Source organism: Lytechinus variegatus, chromosome 1 (genome assembly GCF_018143015.1).
Source record: "Lytechinus variegatus isolate NC3 chromosome 1, Lvar_3.0, whole genome shotgun sequence".
Lineage (NCBI taxonomy): Eukaryota > Metazoa > Echinodermata > Echinoidea > Temnopleuroida > Toxopneustidae > Lytechinus > Lytechinus variegatus.
In genome coordinates this window covers 32,496,065-32,511,561 of record NC_054740.1, presented here as the reverse complement: position 1 = coordinate 32,511,561, position 15,497 = coordinate 32,496,065, and the positions used below count along the sequence as shown (strand labels likewise).

The following is a 15,497-nucleotide window of genomic DNA, read 5'->3' as shown; positions in this document are numbered from 1 at the left end:
TTCTCTTCCTTTTTCCCTCTTTTTCTCCGTTCTTTTTTTTTTTTGGGGGGGGCAGCCGATGGGGGGGGGCACGTGCCCCCCATGCCCCCTCCCCGTAGTTACGCCACTGGTGACGTCAGTGCGCAGAGTGTAAAATATGTCCAAATCAAGATGCGCACAAACATAACTGTGGAACGTCCTTATAAATTGTATTTTCGTAGCTCAGAAAATTAAATATGTTCCTACTGTTTTCTAACGCAAGGCAACATGTTTTATCAGAAAAAAATCAAATGTTTGACTTCCTACCTCTTCAAGGTCATGTTAAATTTCTGCTTTATTCCCATTCATTTTTGTTTACATTGAAGCAATCAACACGTGACTTTGGAGGTGTGAAGGTTATTTTTTATTATTTTTCTGGTTTTCTCTTATGTTCCGTTTCTCTTTTTCCATTCGTAATCTCTTTCTCATTTTTCTCCTTCCCATTCCCTTCCTTTTCCTAGTCCTCTTTTAACTATTATATTTTTAAAAATTCTAATTCATACTCATTCATTGAATTATTAAGTTATGATACAATGAATAATTATTCATTCATTTTTCATAAAACATTTGAGCAAGTAGCATAGGTGTCCTTGTATTTGATAGTGGAGCTGAGTACATGATGGGAAACATGGCATGGATAAAACGAAATTGAAAAAAAGTAAAAAATCAAATTCATCTTAATCTACTACCCCCAGCTCCTCTACAGCTGATGTAGAATATTTTCTAATTGGTTTCATGTTGTTAATAAACTTTCCAGCTGATCTAGCTCAATCTCAGGGGGGGGGGCGGGATTTGGGGGCATCTCCCGGGCTCCCCACCACTCAAAATGTCAGTTGAAGGGATGCTCCATGTTGAAAATATTTACATAAATAAAAATAATTCACAGAGTACAGTGCTGAAAATTTCAATAAAATCAGATAACAAATAACTAAGTTATAGAATTTTAAAGTTTAGCAATATTTTGTAAAAATAGTAATATGCACACCATCGTGAATATTCATTAGGTGGGCTGATGATGTCACGTCCCCACTTTCCTTTTTCTTATGTTATTACATGACATATGTATATCTCCTTTATTAATGAAATGAGTTGCAGCAATGAATATAAGATGCCTTAAATCAGTCGTCAACCCAATTTTTTCTCAGTTCTTAAAAGAAAAAAATTAAATAAACCTAATTTCATATAATAACATATAATAGATCAAGGGGGGATATTAAATCATCGATTTACTAATTTAATATTCATGAACACATGCCTCAAACTGTTTCACCGGAATGCTAATCTTTAATATGCCATTCGTTGTTATTCCTGGTCAGATTTTTATCAAATTTTCAGTGTCTTGTTTGCTTGATTTTTCGTTATCAATAAATAAATCAATTATTTTCAGCATGGAGCATGTCATTCATGTAACTCTGAACTATGTCAAACATTTCCTGGTAGTTTCACGAGGGTACTTTAGCTCGCCAGCTGATCTAGCTCAACATTGTGGGGGGGGGGGGTCAAGACTTTGGGGGATCTGCCGGGGGTGCCCCACCACTTAAAGTGTCAGTTAAGTGTCATTTATGTACAAGTGAATCATGCCAAACATTTTCCTGTTGGTTTCATGTGGTTACCTTTTCAGCTAATCTAGCTCAACATGGGGGGGGGGGGCGTCTGCCGGGGATGCACCACCACTTAAAGTATCAGCTGTTATAGCTCCATGGTTATAGTGTCATTCACGTACAAGTGAACTATGCCGAACAGTTTCCAGTTGGTTTCAAGTGGTGACATTTCCAGCTGATCTAGCTAAATTTGGGAGGGGCAGGGTTTTAGGGGCGTCTGCCGGGGGTGCCCCACCACTTAAAGTGTCAGTTAAGTGTCATTTATGTACAAGTGAATCATGCCAAACATTTTCCTGTTGGTTTCAAGTGGTTACCTTTCCAGCTAATCTAGCTCAACATGGAGGGGGGGGGGCGTCTGCCGGGGGTGCACCACCACTTAAAGTATCAGCTGTTAATTGCTCCATGGTTATAGTGTCATTCACGTACAAGTGAACTATGCCGAACAGTTTCCAGTTGGTTTCAAGTGGTGACATTTCCAGCTGATCTAGCTAAATTTGGGAGGGGCAGGGTTTTAGGGGCGTCTGCCGGGGGCGCCCCACCACTTAAAGTGTCAGTTAAGTGTCATTCATGTACAAGTGAATCATGCCAAACATTTTCCTGTTGGTTTCAAGTGGTTACCTTTCCAGCTAATCTAGCTCAACATGGAGGGGGGGGGGGGCGTCTGCCGGGGTGCACCACCACTTAAAGTATCAGCTGTTAACTGCTCCATGGTTATAGTGTCATTCACGTACAAGTGAACTATGCCGAACAGTTTCCAGTTGGTTTCAAGTGGTGACATTTCCAGCTGATCTAGCTAAATTTGGGAGGGGCAGGGTTTTAGGGGCGTCTGCCGGGGCGCCCCACCACTTAAAGTGTCAGTTAAGTGTCATTCATGTACAAGTGAACTATGCCGAATATTTTCCTGTTGGTTTCAGGTGGTTACCTTTCCAGCTGAGCTAGCTCATTTTTTGGCCCTCTTTTAAGGGCCCCCACGGCCACACCCACCACTTAGGACACGGCAGACCATTGGCGGCGGAAGCCAAAAATTTTAGGAGGGGACAACCCACAAAAAAAAATTTGACAAGCAAAAAAAAAAAAGGTTCTCAATCTAAAAATTTTAAGGGGGGACGCGTAGGAAAATCAATTGACAAGCAAAAAAAAAAAAAAAAAAAAAAAAAAAAAAAAAAAGGTCATCAACTACAAATTTAGGGGGGGGGGGGGGTCCGTCCCCCCTCCTCAAATTTAGGGGGGGACACGTCCCCCCCCCCCGCTTCCGCCGCCTATGCGGCAGACGCCCCATTCATTGCATTGTGTGATACAGGAAATCCTGTCATAATCATGAAAATTGTCTACCTTTTCAGCTATGCTGACCCCTCCTGGCTCCCGCTCTATATAGCGCACCAAGTGAGAATCGAACCGGAATCCGAAACCCTCGCTCTACTATAAGCTATCGCGCCTCTCAGAGGGCAGAGGATTAGAGTAAGAATTGTAATAAACTTTTGGGTTCAGAATAATGTAAAGATGCTGATTCTCAGGACAATACGATCCGATGACAAGAACATAATAGGGGGACATAAAAAACGTTCTAAAACAACAGAACAGAACTGAACTTGAATCCTAAACATTTTCGTCATGCAGTTGCAGATAAATCGGAAAGCTGGTCCTGCGCACGTCGTTCTACGGCTTTAATTTACCAAGTCTACCAAGTCGCTTTTGAAATTTCTTATGTCAGATCCAAAAATTGTTCAAAAATGTGAATTCATGTACAAATCCAATAGACATCCAATCCGGGCATCCAATACAAATATGTGATGGGTCAAATATCCCGGCTCTATCCACTCCATCCCGGGGCTCTATTATTTGGTTAAACCTCAGTCCTTACTACCAATGACACTTGCAATATGATTATAGACGTTGACGATCAACTGTGATAAAATGTTACAGTATACATTCAATAACAGCGGCTTAGGTTGAAAATCTCGCATACATTCGTAATTCCGAAGCTTCGTAATTCCGAAGGTTCGGTTATTCCGAAGGTTCGGTTATTCCGAAGGTTCGTATTTCCGAAGGTTCGTCAATCCGAAGGTTCGTAATTCCGAAGGTTCGTCAATCCGAAAACGAAATAAGGTTCGTAATTCCGAAGGTTCGTTAATCCGAAAACGAAATAAGGTTCGTTATTCCGAAGGTTCGTTAATCCGAAAAAGAAATGAGGTTCGTAATTCCGAAGGTTCGTCAATCCGAAAACGAAATAAGGTTCGTAATTCCGAAGGTTCGTTAATCCGAAAACGAAATAAGGTTCGTTAATCCGAAAACGAAATAAGGTTCGTTAATCCGAAAACGAAATAAGGTTCGTCAATCCGAAAACGAAATAAGGTTCGTTAATCCGAAAATTAAATAAGGTTCGTATTTCCGAAAATGAGAATAATTCATTTTGGTAACAAAAACGATGTTGTCGTTACAAGATTACACGATATTATGCAATGATAGTAATAACGATCGATGATACATGCGTGTGTTGTGGCCAAAAGCCTGTATATCATTAAAAATATAGGCGCCCTGATCAAGCATATCCCGATTTCGATTTTATCTGAGCAATTGCTGCCTAATCAAATGGTTTAAAGATGCAGGGATCAAGTGTGTTGGTCGCGTGCGAGTAACCTCTAGATAATAGGATTTGTATTGGAGGGGATGTCATTATTAATAACAGCTTCTGCTGGTAATAAAGATAATACTAATAATGATCCTTGTGAGATGTTGAAAGCGCGAATCGCAAGCTCAAACTAGTAGACATTTCAAGACGTGAATTGAGCATTCGGAGCATTTTTTTGTAATCGTAAGAAAGATGTGTATCTTTCTAAAGAATTAATGCGAGGGCGAGCTGTATACTGACCTGGGGCCCGTTGCATAAATTGTTTTTACAGGAGTTTTTGCCCTGTGCTAAAGTCAATGGCGGAAATCAGACTAACCTTAGTTTTCAGTTTTTACCAGTTTTCTAACTATAAAGGTAAAAAGTTTATGCAACAGGCTTCAGAAAGTAATCTTTTAAGGACTGCATTTAGTGACTCATGAATAGAGTATATATCTCACGAACTAAATAATGAGAGCGCGAACCGCAAGCTTAAAATTTGTGATATTACATATTGAAAACTGGACATTTTATACTTTTTTTTTTTTTTTTTATTTGTAACCAGGAATAGAATGAGTTCCTCAATAAACAATACTTGATGCGAGCGAGAAACGTGAGCCAAACTTTTTCGATTTTCCAAACCTGAAAACTGGACATTCTAAGCATTCTTGTAAAAAAAAAAATAATAATAGCTGGGAGAACAGTTTTCAGAACTGAAGTGGCTTCCCTGGGTAAATAATATCTATATCAATTATCATTCTAGACCTGCATGAAATTTCCAAAAGTTTGAGCACGTGATTCGCTCGCAACATCTCACAAGGATGCCCTTTTAACAGTACTTGACCAAAAAGGCGAATTTTACGCTCGCAGAAATGAAACGTAAATATATAACTCTAGTGATCACTTAAAAAATTGTGCTCAATTTAATTACTACAAAACACACAACCTCTTTACACAGATGATAATCTCATGGTGAAAATATCCACTTGCACCAAATTGCCCCTATTGGCCCTTTTTTTGCTTTGCGTCCCCCCCCCGAAAAAAAGAAAATACGTTCCGCCGCCATTGTTTGAAAAACGCATCGTCTTCATGGCAAACTGCAAAAAGTTCTTAAAATGTCCCCTTTAGATCAGGTCAGAGCTTATATATTTTAAAACTCTGTTCGCGCTTCTTGCTCGCAGTTATTATCTAAATTTAGTTACACAGGCATCTCGTTTTGAAGATCACAAACATATTGCCCATCAAAAAAATATATAGCTCGCGCTCGCATTATTTAAAAATGGTTTATCATGTTATTACATATTTACTTTATTTTATAAGTATAAAGATAATTTGATTTGATTTGATTTTATTGTTTACTTCTGCAATTACATCATTCGTATATAATACATTTTCCATAACATAACAAACATAGTATATTGAGAACTTTTTTTGGCATGAATCATAACTAAATGTACTAAAATTATCATTACAAACAAAACTGATCTCATACCAAATTAGTTAACATTTACAATTTGCAGGAGAAGGATTGTCATCATAAGCAGATTGCTTGAAAAAATGACAACCCCAGGTTAGAACTCATTGATTAATATAATACATTAATACAGCAGAATCGATAAACAGTTCATTTCATTTCATGAAATGAAATAATTGACTGTTAGGACTACCCTTTCAAATAAACAAAAAAAAAACAACTTTAAGCTGCCGATCGAGGAAAATAGGACTGAAAAAAATATTGCCTCCCCCCTATTTGACGAAAGTTGGATCCGCCGGGAGGGAGGCAGGGGGCACTTGCACCCCAAAAACAGGGAAATTAATATTTTCCAAAATGGGAAAATTCCTTTTTCAAAAATAAATGTGCCGTTTTTTATGTTTTTTCGAAATAAAATACTCTTTTTAAAGTATACAAGTTAAGTTAAGTTTTCAGGCTGGAATATTGCACATTTTCAGCTTGCGCTTCGCACTCTCATTTGATTGGTGAAATATGCATCCTAAAGAGGTCACTAAATGCTTTCGTTAACAGGTCCTTTTCTGGTCAGTATGTTTAAGCTCGCGTTTTGCGCTCGTGTTAATTCTTTTGTTAGATGCACATCTTTTTAATGACAGCAGAAATCTGCTCGAATTTTAAAAAACTTATTTTCATTTTTTATTTAAATACCCTAAAGTTTGAGCTTGTGATTCACGCTCGCAACACCTCGCAATAATGCCATTTTAAGAATAATTGACCACAAAAAAAGTTTTACAACTTCACCTTTGAATTTGTTTTACCAAGCCGCTCGCTCATATACTCTCTCCCGAAAAATAAAGCCTAATTATACATTTTGCCATAATAAGAAGTCACTTCAAAAAAGTTTTTCTCTACTTAATCACTATCAAACACAATGACTTCAAGCAGATGATAATCTTAAGGTGAAAATATCACCAAAGTGCCCATTTTGACGTATGAGTTTCATTTTTGGCTTTACCCCCCAACGAAAATTCGTTCAGCCGCCCTTGCCTTCCCATCCTCATAATAATTGAACGGCAACAGTGCCCCCGCCCCCCTCCCCTTGCCTCTGCTTTCACGGTTTTCATTTTTCGGATTAACGAACCTTATTTTGTTTTCGGATTAACGAACCTTATTTCGTTTTCGGATTAACGAACCTTATTTCGTTTTCGGATTAACGAACCTTATTTTGTTTTCGGATTAACGAACCTTATTTCGTTTTCGGATTAACGAACCTTCGGAAAAACGAACCTTATTTCGTTTTCGGATCAACGAACCTTCGGAACAACGAACCTTATTTCGTTTTCGGATCAACGAACCTTCGGAACAACGAACCTTATTTCGTTTTCGGATTAACGAACCTTCGGAACAACGAACCTTATTTCGTTTTCGGATTAACGAACCTTCGGAACAACGAACCTTATTTTGTTTTCGGATTATCGAACCTTCGGAATAACGAACCGTCGGAATTATGCCACAAATGTTCGGATTAACGAACCCTTTTTCGTTTTCGGATTAACGAACATCGAGGTATAGGCAATTTACGTGTTTCGGAATTACGAACCTTCGGAATAAAGAACCTTCGGAATTACGAAGCTTCGGAATTACGAAGTGTAACCGAATATCTTGTATGATTATGACATTTTTTTCTTGTACCACAAGTTGTTTGGTGGTCGGATAATGCCATGTGGGGCGTTGAAGGCGTAACGGTGTAGAAAGGGCCGGGGCTTTAATAGAGGATCTTACATTTGCACAGCTACAACAAAGTCCTTGGTCTCCCCTTCCCCTCTGTCTATCGATCGAACCCCTTTCTCTCCCCCGGCTGCCCCCCCCCCCCAGCCTACAATAGTTCACCTTCTCGTTGCTAAAAACAACAACAATTCTCAATATTCTTGTGGTATTTATGCATGTGAATAGGAAAAATATACAGAATATATAGAAATGACTGTTATGTCATATAGGGGCGGCTTGCGGGTCGAGCGACGCCCATGATTTCTTGTATTGGTGACGTGCTATATAATGCTATGCACTATTATAGGCAGCACCCCCTGGAAATTAGGTTGGTTTTATAAAATGTAGAAATTTGACTCAAATTACTTTCATTTTGTAGCGAATACTCACTTTTTTTTCGCTTTTCAAATTTTTTCCTGAACAAATAAATCACCTTCATTTTCAAGTGAAAACCTGAATTCAAACATCGATCGTCCCACGGCCCCCTTTGAATTGCCTGCATGGTCAGTTTAACATACTTTGTTGCGGGCGTAAAGTTTTACCTACAAAGCTTGTTTGCCCCAAATTTTTACTCCATCGCTTTTTGAGCAATTAGCCATGGGGCACAGCACTGATCTGTATCAGTGGAGGCATGGAACTATTTTAGTCCTCCATGGCACCATTAGTGGCGTAACAGGCAAGCTGCCCCCCCCCCCCTTCTGGCGGATTTCACCGGGAAATTAAAAAATATGGGAAAAGAGAGAGAGGGAAAGGGAAAGAAAGAAAGAAAGAAAGAAAAAGATTCTAGTCCCTGTTAAGAGGAAGGGAAGAAAGAAAGAGAAATGGAAAAGTGAAAAGAAAGGGACAGAAAGACATAACATGAATAGAGAAATGGAAGGAAAGTGGGAAAATGAACGAAAGAACATTTGAGATGTAAATAGTACATTAAATAAATTAGTATGATTAGCAAGAGAGGGATATAAAATCAAAAGATATGACTTTTATGGCACAGGCAAGAATGGCGGGAAATTTGGAGAAAGACGCAAAAAGAAACTGGAAATGAGGGTAGAGCCAAAAGCTGAATTGAAAAATCAGAATATGAAGAAAAGGGACAAGAAAAAGAAAAGAACTGCCGATGATTAATATAAAGAACGGGAAGAAAGATGGATGGCGTATATTATAATAGCTTGCTAAATTTTATGCATTAATGGTTGCAATCAGGACAAAAAAATCCTTTGCCAAGGGCTAGTTATATATCCCCTATGTCGATCAACCTATAAGTTAAGCTTTACGACAGCTAGATTTATCGTGCCTACTTTGGCTGAATTTCCAAAGTGCTGTTTTGAAGTGTTTTAAAAAGTTTCTCATCCATCACTGTTAGCTCCCAACAATATATGTCAACATAAATAAAATTCAAAATTTCGCTCGCGCTACGCGCTCACAGTTTAAACTGTTGACTGAGATATTAAGTAAATTATCTATTCAAAAGGGCATAAAAATCCAGTGTTCAAGTTGATAATGCTGCTCACGATTAGAGTTATTATTCGTTAAAAGCGATATACCCACCCTGTGTAGTCATAATTTTCATAAGTGAAAAATGTTTAGCTCGCGCTTTGCGCTCGCATCAATTGTTTAGTTAGATAGCCATCCAGTTCATGATAACAAAAAGTGCTTAGAACGTCCAGTTTTCATCTCAGGATATCAAACATTTTCAGCTCGCGCTCGCATTATTTATTTGGTGAGATTTAATCTGCATGATCCAAAGTCAGTGGTGCCTACATTGACAAATTACCTCACGTTTCTCGCTCGATTTTGTGAAATAGGCCAAAAAATGTGTCCCCCCATGTTCTTTTTCCTCCCCCTAGCTTATCCTGGTGACGCCACTTCCCCTGGATCCAATCCGCATAGCAATGGCCCCCAAAATTCTACAATTAAGAACAAAAAGAAAAGATTAAAGGAAAGGAGGACGTAAGATATATAATGTTATTTTCTGAATACCTTGTCAAAATCAATGTCAAAGTTAGATTCTCATGAATAGGTGATTTTTTTTCCTCGCTCGCTTCGCTCGCTCGGGACTTATATGAAGCAACTTTTTGCCGCGCGCGTTATGCTGTGCCCCCTCTTTTTTGTACTTATCACGCATTGAGCTGCTGCTTCGCCCTAATGCTCGGGCACAATCATAAAAAGTCCTGTTCACACCGTGGTATTACCGGGAAATTTTTGGCTCTTGCCCCCCTCCCCTGGCCACCGACCCCTGCCAGTTACGCCCCTCGGCTGAGACATAAGAGTAATCAAGCATCAGTGAACATTCTGCGTGAGTTTCAGGTCACATGACCACGGTCAATGAACTTTGGCCGTGTTGGGGGTATTTATTGAATTGCCATCATAACTTTGAAAATTAATGGATCTATAAATGTGGTTACAAAGGTAATCAAGTATCACTAATCGCCTTGCACAAGGCTTTGATCACATGATTAAGGTCAAATGTCATTTACGGTCAGTGAAAATAATATTTTTCATCATATAAATGGTGTTTTTGTGAATGATTATTCTATAGTTGTTTTAAAAGTCAGCACTGCTGCCATATTGAATTGGGCAGGCGAGACTGCCCGAGGCGCTCCACTTTTTTTTTATTGTAGATAATACAAAGAAGTGATTATTAATTATTGCACGAGTGCGTAACGCGAAGAACTTGGCGGGTTGATGTCCTTCACTGCAACATCATACCTTAGTCTGTATAATATATGGACCTAGGTCCAAGTTTTTTTTCACCCCCTTTTCCTCTTTCTTTCTTTCTTTCTTTCTTTTTTTTCTTTCTTTCATTGATCTGTCTTTTTTTCTTTCTTCATTTTTATATTTGGAGGGGATGCGTCCTCCAGTCCCTTCCCCTCCCCTCTCCCATGCTTTCGTCACATATGATTACACTGCATGACTTAACATTTTAAGGAATTTTTGGTATAAATTCAAGAGAATACGTGTCCCACTGAAATAATGCGCACACGAAACGCGAGCTGGAAATTGTTGATGTTCCGATTTGAAAACAGGACACTCTATACATATTTGGCAATCATTAAAGGATGGGTATATTTTCCAAAATAAATAACGCGAGCGCAAAGCGCAAGTTAAACGTTTTGATATTCGATCTCAAAAAGGACATTTTAATCACTTTCTGTAACAACAGGATGCATGTGTTATTACCCGGGTTATTACCCGGGTTATTACATTTTTACAATTAATGCAAGCGCGAAGTGCGAGGTAAAATCTTCGATAAAATAAAAAAAGATAATCAAAATTTATCTTTTTGAGGACTTTATTGTATGCACGAAGATCGAGGAGAGGTACTTTATAAATCATATTGTCTTATCAAAGACGCAATGCGAGTGCGAAGCGCTAGTTGAAATTTGTTCATTTTTTTAAATCTTAATTTTCTTAGCAATTTTGTGATCATGATCAGGGTGCGTACCGCGCTCATAAAAAATACTGCAAACTCGAATCGCGAACAGAATTATCTGTGCATATTGACTTGAAAATGGTAACTTTTAAACTCCATAATTATGCTATCCTCTTTTTCAAAATATTATCTCACTTAACTGACACAGCAGGGAGCCGCTATCAAAATTTTCATTTTTAAATAATGGCCTAGAAATGTTCTACTTGCAATCATTCTCTACTTCTTATTTCATAATTCACGTTTCTTCCTCCTATTACTCTTCTTCTTTTTGTTTTACTCCTTACCTTAATTAATTCGATCCTTTGTCCGGGGTTAATGGTCCGGGGGTAGATGTGCAGGCCGCGGGTTAGAAGTCCGGAGGGATGGGTAGATATCCGGGCCGGGGTAGATGTCCTAAGGTGTACTTGTCCTAGGGGGTAATGGGGGTAATTATCATTGGGGGTGGATATCCTAGATATCCGGGGGTGGATGTCCAAGGGGGAGATGTCCTGATACGATTTATTATTCATGAATTGATTTAATTATTTAAACTCTGGTTTTTTATTCTAATTTACCGGGTATAGGTCTAAATAACAATGAAATAATATTTAGGAACTAATCTATTGTTGGTTTGTAATGATTCTTGACTCAATGAAACTCCGCATATTACACAATACAACCTAATACGGCCATTATTCATACATTGACATACAGTATAGGGGCAGACCCCCCCCTCCCCCTGAAAAAAAATGAAGAAGAAGTAGAAGATAATTTATGAAAAAATAATCGATCTATAACCAACTTGACCAAGCCCCCCCCCCAAAAAAAAAAAAAAAAATTAAGACATGCAGCGCAAAGCAAAAACAGTGATCCTTATAATGTTAAGAGCTGACAAAAAACTGCAGTTTTGTCCCTGAAATAATAATAATTAACCTATACATGCATATATGTTTGTCACTCACGAATGTACAAAGATATATGAATTTAAAGTCTTGTATATATTCCACTTGTACCCCCCCCCCCTTCTCATGGACTACTTCTCTCTCTCCCCTTCTTCTCTCGCCCTCTCCCTCCCTTGCCCTACTTCTGTTCAATCATATCTTTCGACCAATGAAACTGCTCAATGCAGCGATGATTATCCATATTTCTCACAATGAGCCAATCAGATGTTTCGTTCCTTGAATACCCTCTATGACTTCAGCAAAATGGTCGAAGCAGAGCTTTTGACTCGTGGATGGTAAGATTATTATCATCGATTTCCTAATCATTCTGGACACATGTCATCTTGTATTATCGTCATTTTGAATTTTGGATAATTTAATTGTGTTATTAATCGAATGCACTTACATTGTGTGGTACATGGTAGGTGTAAGAGTACTCCTCTTTCACTGCCTTTGCATATATTTGTGTGGATGTCTTTTCCTACAGACATCACAGTCCCACACGTAAGGATTTCTGTTGTGTTAAAGAATTGTCAAATCAAGCACAATTCAATATGAATGGTGGTCCCAAAGTCTGCACACCTAACGATTTGAATTAAGGTCCAACATGAATATTTGGGCATATTGTAAAATCAGTCACCTTTCTTCTTGTGTGTGCATTCATGCACTCTAGGCGACACCGCAATACTTACCCGTGTTAAGAAACTGGGACTCCACTCACGCGCATTTGGGCCGCCCTAGCTTAGAACTAAGCTTTCTTTCCGTAAAAAAAAATTATTCTTATGATTAAATAAATATTAATTAATACATGAATACTGTTAAATCGGTACTCACCGGTTCTCTTCTTGAATTTTCTGCCAATTTCCCACGCTGCTGGCTGCAATTCCGCGGTAAATTTCGTCGCCATAGAGAGCTGTTCATGCAACGTTATTTATAAATGGAGCGCCCTTTACGAGAGTTGTTAATGCCGCGGAGAAATCGTTAGGCATTTTGGCCTGTGTTCAAGGCGTAGCTGTTCTATTTTTTTTATAAAATTATGTGTGAGATCGAAATCTCAGCGAGTAAACACTCTTCCAATATGGAAGAGTGTATACTCGCTGTGATATGATCCCGATAGGGAGGCGCAACACCCCCACCCACATGGGCGCAAACCCCAGGGCCGGGGACATGTCCCCTCACCCAAAATAGTAGGGGGCACATTATGAAATGTCCCCCTACTATTTTTGGTCATGTCGTTCAAATTCGAAATGTATTTTGGAAGAGACGATCTTACTTTTGGCATGCCCCCTTTTTTTTGCTTGTTTGCTTGTCAAATTTCTTTTGGTCAAGATGACCTTCTTTAGAGGGTGATAAACCTTCTTTTTTTGTTTGTTTTTTGCTTGTCAAATTTTCCAGCCCCTGGTCCCCCTACCTTTGGGGAGAGATTTCCGCCCTTGCAAGTAGACATATACTCTTGATATTGTTTGCGAATCTGCACGGGCGTCGATCGAGGGCTGGGGATGAGGAAAAGCGGTGAGACGAGAATAAAAAATAGAACTTAGAAGGGAAAAGGCGACAGAAAAAAAGTGAACGAAAGAAAAATTAATGGAAAATAAAAGGGAAGAGTAAATAGGGAGAAATGTGATGGGTAAAATAAATTATGGGAAAAGAGGACAGAAAAAAAGTGAACGAAAGAAAAATTAATGGAAAATAAAAGGGAGGAGAAAATAGGAGAAATGTGATGGGTAAACAAAATTATGGGGAAAGATTCTGGACGCACTATTCATGTTTTATCATGAAAAGGATAAGTTATTTATCCGCGAGCAGACACTTTTTGATATTGTGATCTGAAACTGGATAATGATTTAAATAGAGAACAATCTGCGTATCTGAATTAACGTGTGTTTTAGATTTCGACCTAGAATTTGGGTATTCTAAGTAACTTTCTTATCATGAAAATCAATAAAGAGAGCGCAAAGCGCGAGCTAAAAATATATGATATAACAAAGGGTGAATTTAAGCTCTGTAATGCAAACACTTTGTGGGAAAATTGTGAATTGTGATGGATCACAGTTAAAAAAGAGCTGATGTATTTTATTTTTATTACTTTGAGTTTTTACATAGGACCGGAACATGCTATGAGGGCATTATGTCATCATATGAAATTGATGACCATCTTCCTATTTCTCTCGCAGGGGAGCGCGAAATGTGTTAATTTTATGGCCTGAAAACTGGACATTTAAAGCACTTTGTAATTATGCATAAGAGGCATTATATATCTATCAATGCGAGCAGAAATCGCGAGTCGAAGTTTTTGATAAACTGTCATCAAATTAGTTTGATTTAGAATTAATATTGGGATATACATAACCGACTAATCCAAATGCTATAGCGTGCGGCGCTAGCTGATACGTTTTAACAATCTGACCTGAATAGGGAACTTTTTGAGAACTTTATGGAATACAGGAAAATAATACGTACCTGAAAATTCAAATTTTGCGAGCGCGCAGCGCAAGCAGAAAATGATAATGTTCAGATGATATCACAGACATTTTTACAGAGCACTTTTTAAAAATCAATTTGTAAATGAAACAAAATAATGAAAGTTCAATTTCCCAGCTGAAATATGTTTTGTATAATGACTTCAAAGTTTGATTTTTCAAGCTCCATATTGAGCAAGATATGCAAATACCCTAAAAGACAATAAGGCGCGAAGCGCGAGCGAAAATTTTTTATCCTAACAAATAGATTTAAAAAAAAATTATTTTCAGAGTCTTCCCCTAATGTTATTTCATTTAATCATGTTCCTCCTCTTATGTTTGCCTTTCTTCTTTTTTCCTCTCTTTTCCCTTCCTTTTCTTTTTTCCTTTCTTTTTTTTCTTTTTTTGCTCCGCCAATAGGGGGGCCCGGGCCCCTCGGCCCCCCTGGATCCGCCTATGTTAGCGGTTGTAGGTATAAATCGCGCTCTAACGCTCTAAAACTGTGTTCTTTATCAAAAAGCTGTCTTTCATATTCATTTTGTTCGCAAAAGAATATAAAGTTAATTTCAATCATTGTATATAGTTATCCTGTTTATGATAAAAATACTTAGAAATTGGGTTAGGTTAGGGTTATCAAATTATCAGGGCAGAAAATATATACTTTTTTTCTCATTTTGCGCGTCGAGCTGGCACTATTTGATCTGTGTTATTATGTTTTTGATGACATTCATTGTATTCACAACAATAATTATTAAACATTGCGCACGCGCCGTGCGCCGCATGAATTATGTAGATCAGGTGAATAACTTACCGCTACACACGAGCAGTTGCTCTATATATTCTATGTAATATAATATATATTGCTCTATATATTCTATGTAATATAATATATAGAGCAACTGCCCATTTTTAATGGTCCATAATATACCCACTTTCTTCTTTTTTTGGAACGAGTATGAATTTATCTACTGATATACTGAATGTACAATAAAAGTCATTATCATGTATTTCTTGGCATTTCATTTACTTTTTTTACCATAATTATATCACACAGCTGTTCGCATAGGCCTACGCCGTCACAAATAACAAAACAAAATCTCACTTTTTTTCTTTTTTGGTGGGGGATAGATTTTCCATACGCATACGTACAATTTTTCAAATTATTTTTTTCTGCTATTTTCATAATAAACTTTAAATGATTTCGCCTTTGCACTATTATTTTTTTAAAGACAAAATTACATCATCAT

At 38.0% G+C, this 15,497-nt stretch overlaps 1 protein-coding gene across 1 annotated transcript in view; it reads left to right on the top strand.

Annotated features, from left to right (window-relative positions):
- Window positions 1–11,986: 11,986 nt before the first annotated feature.
- LOC121411608 (tudor domain-containing protein 3-like) overlaps window positions 11,987–15,497 on the top strand; it is a 38,803-nt gene continuing 35,292 nt past the window's right edge. The window contains exon 1 of the mRNA XM_041604414.1: window positions 11,987–12,087. Within this exon, the coding sequence (XP_041460348.1) occupies window positions 12,017–12,087 (71 nt within the window). The 5' untranslated portion in view covers window positions 11,987–12,016. The remainder of the gene's footprint in view (window positions 12,088–15,497) is intronic.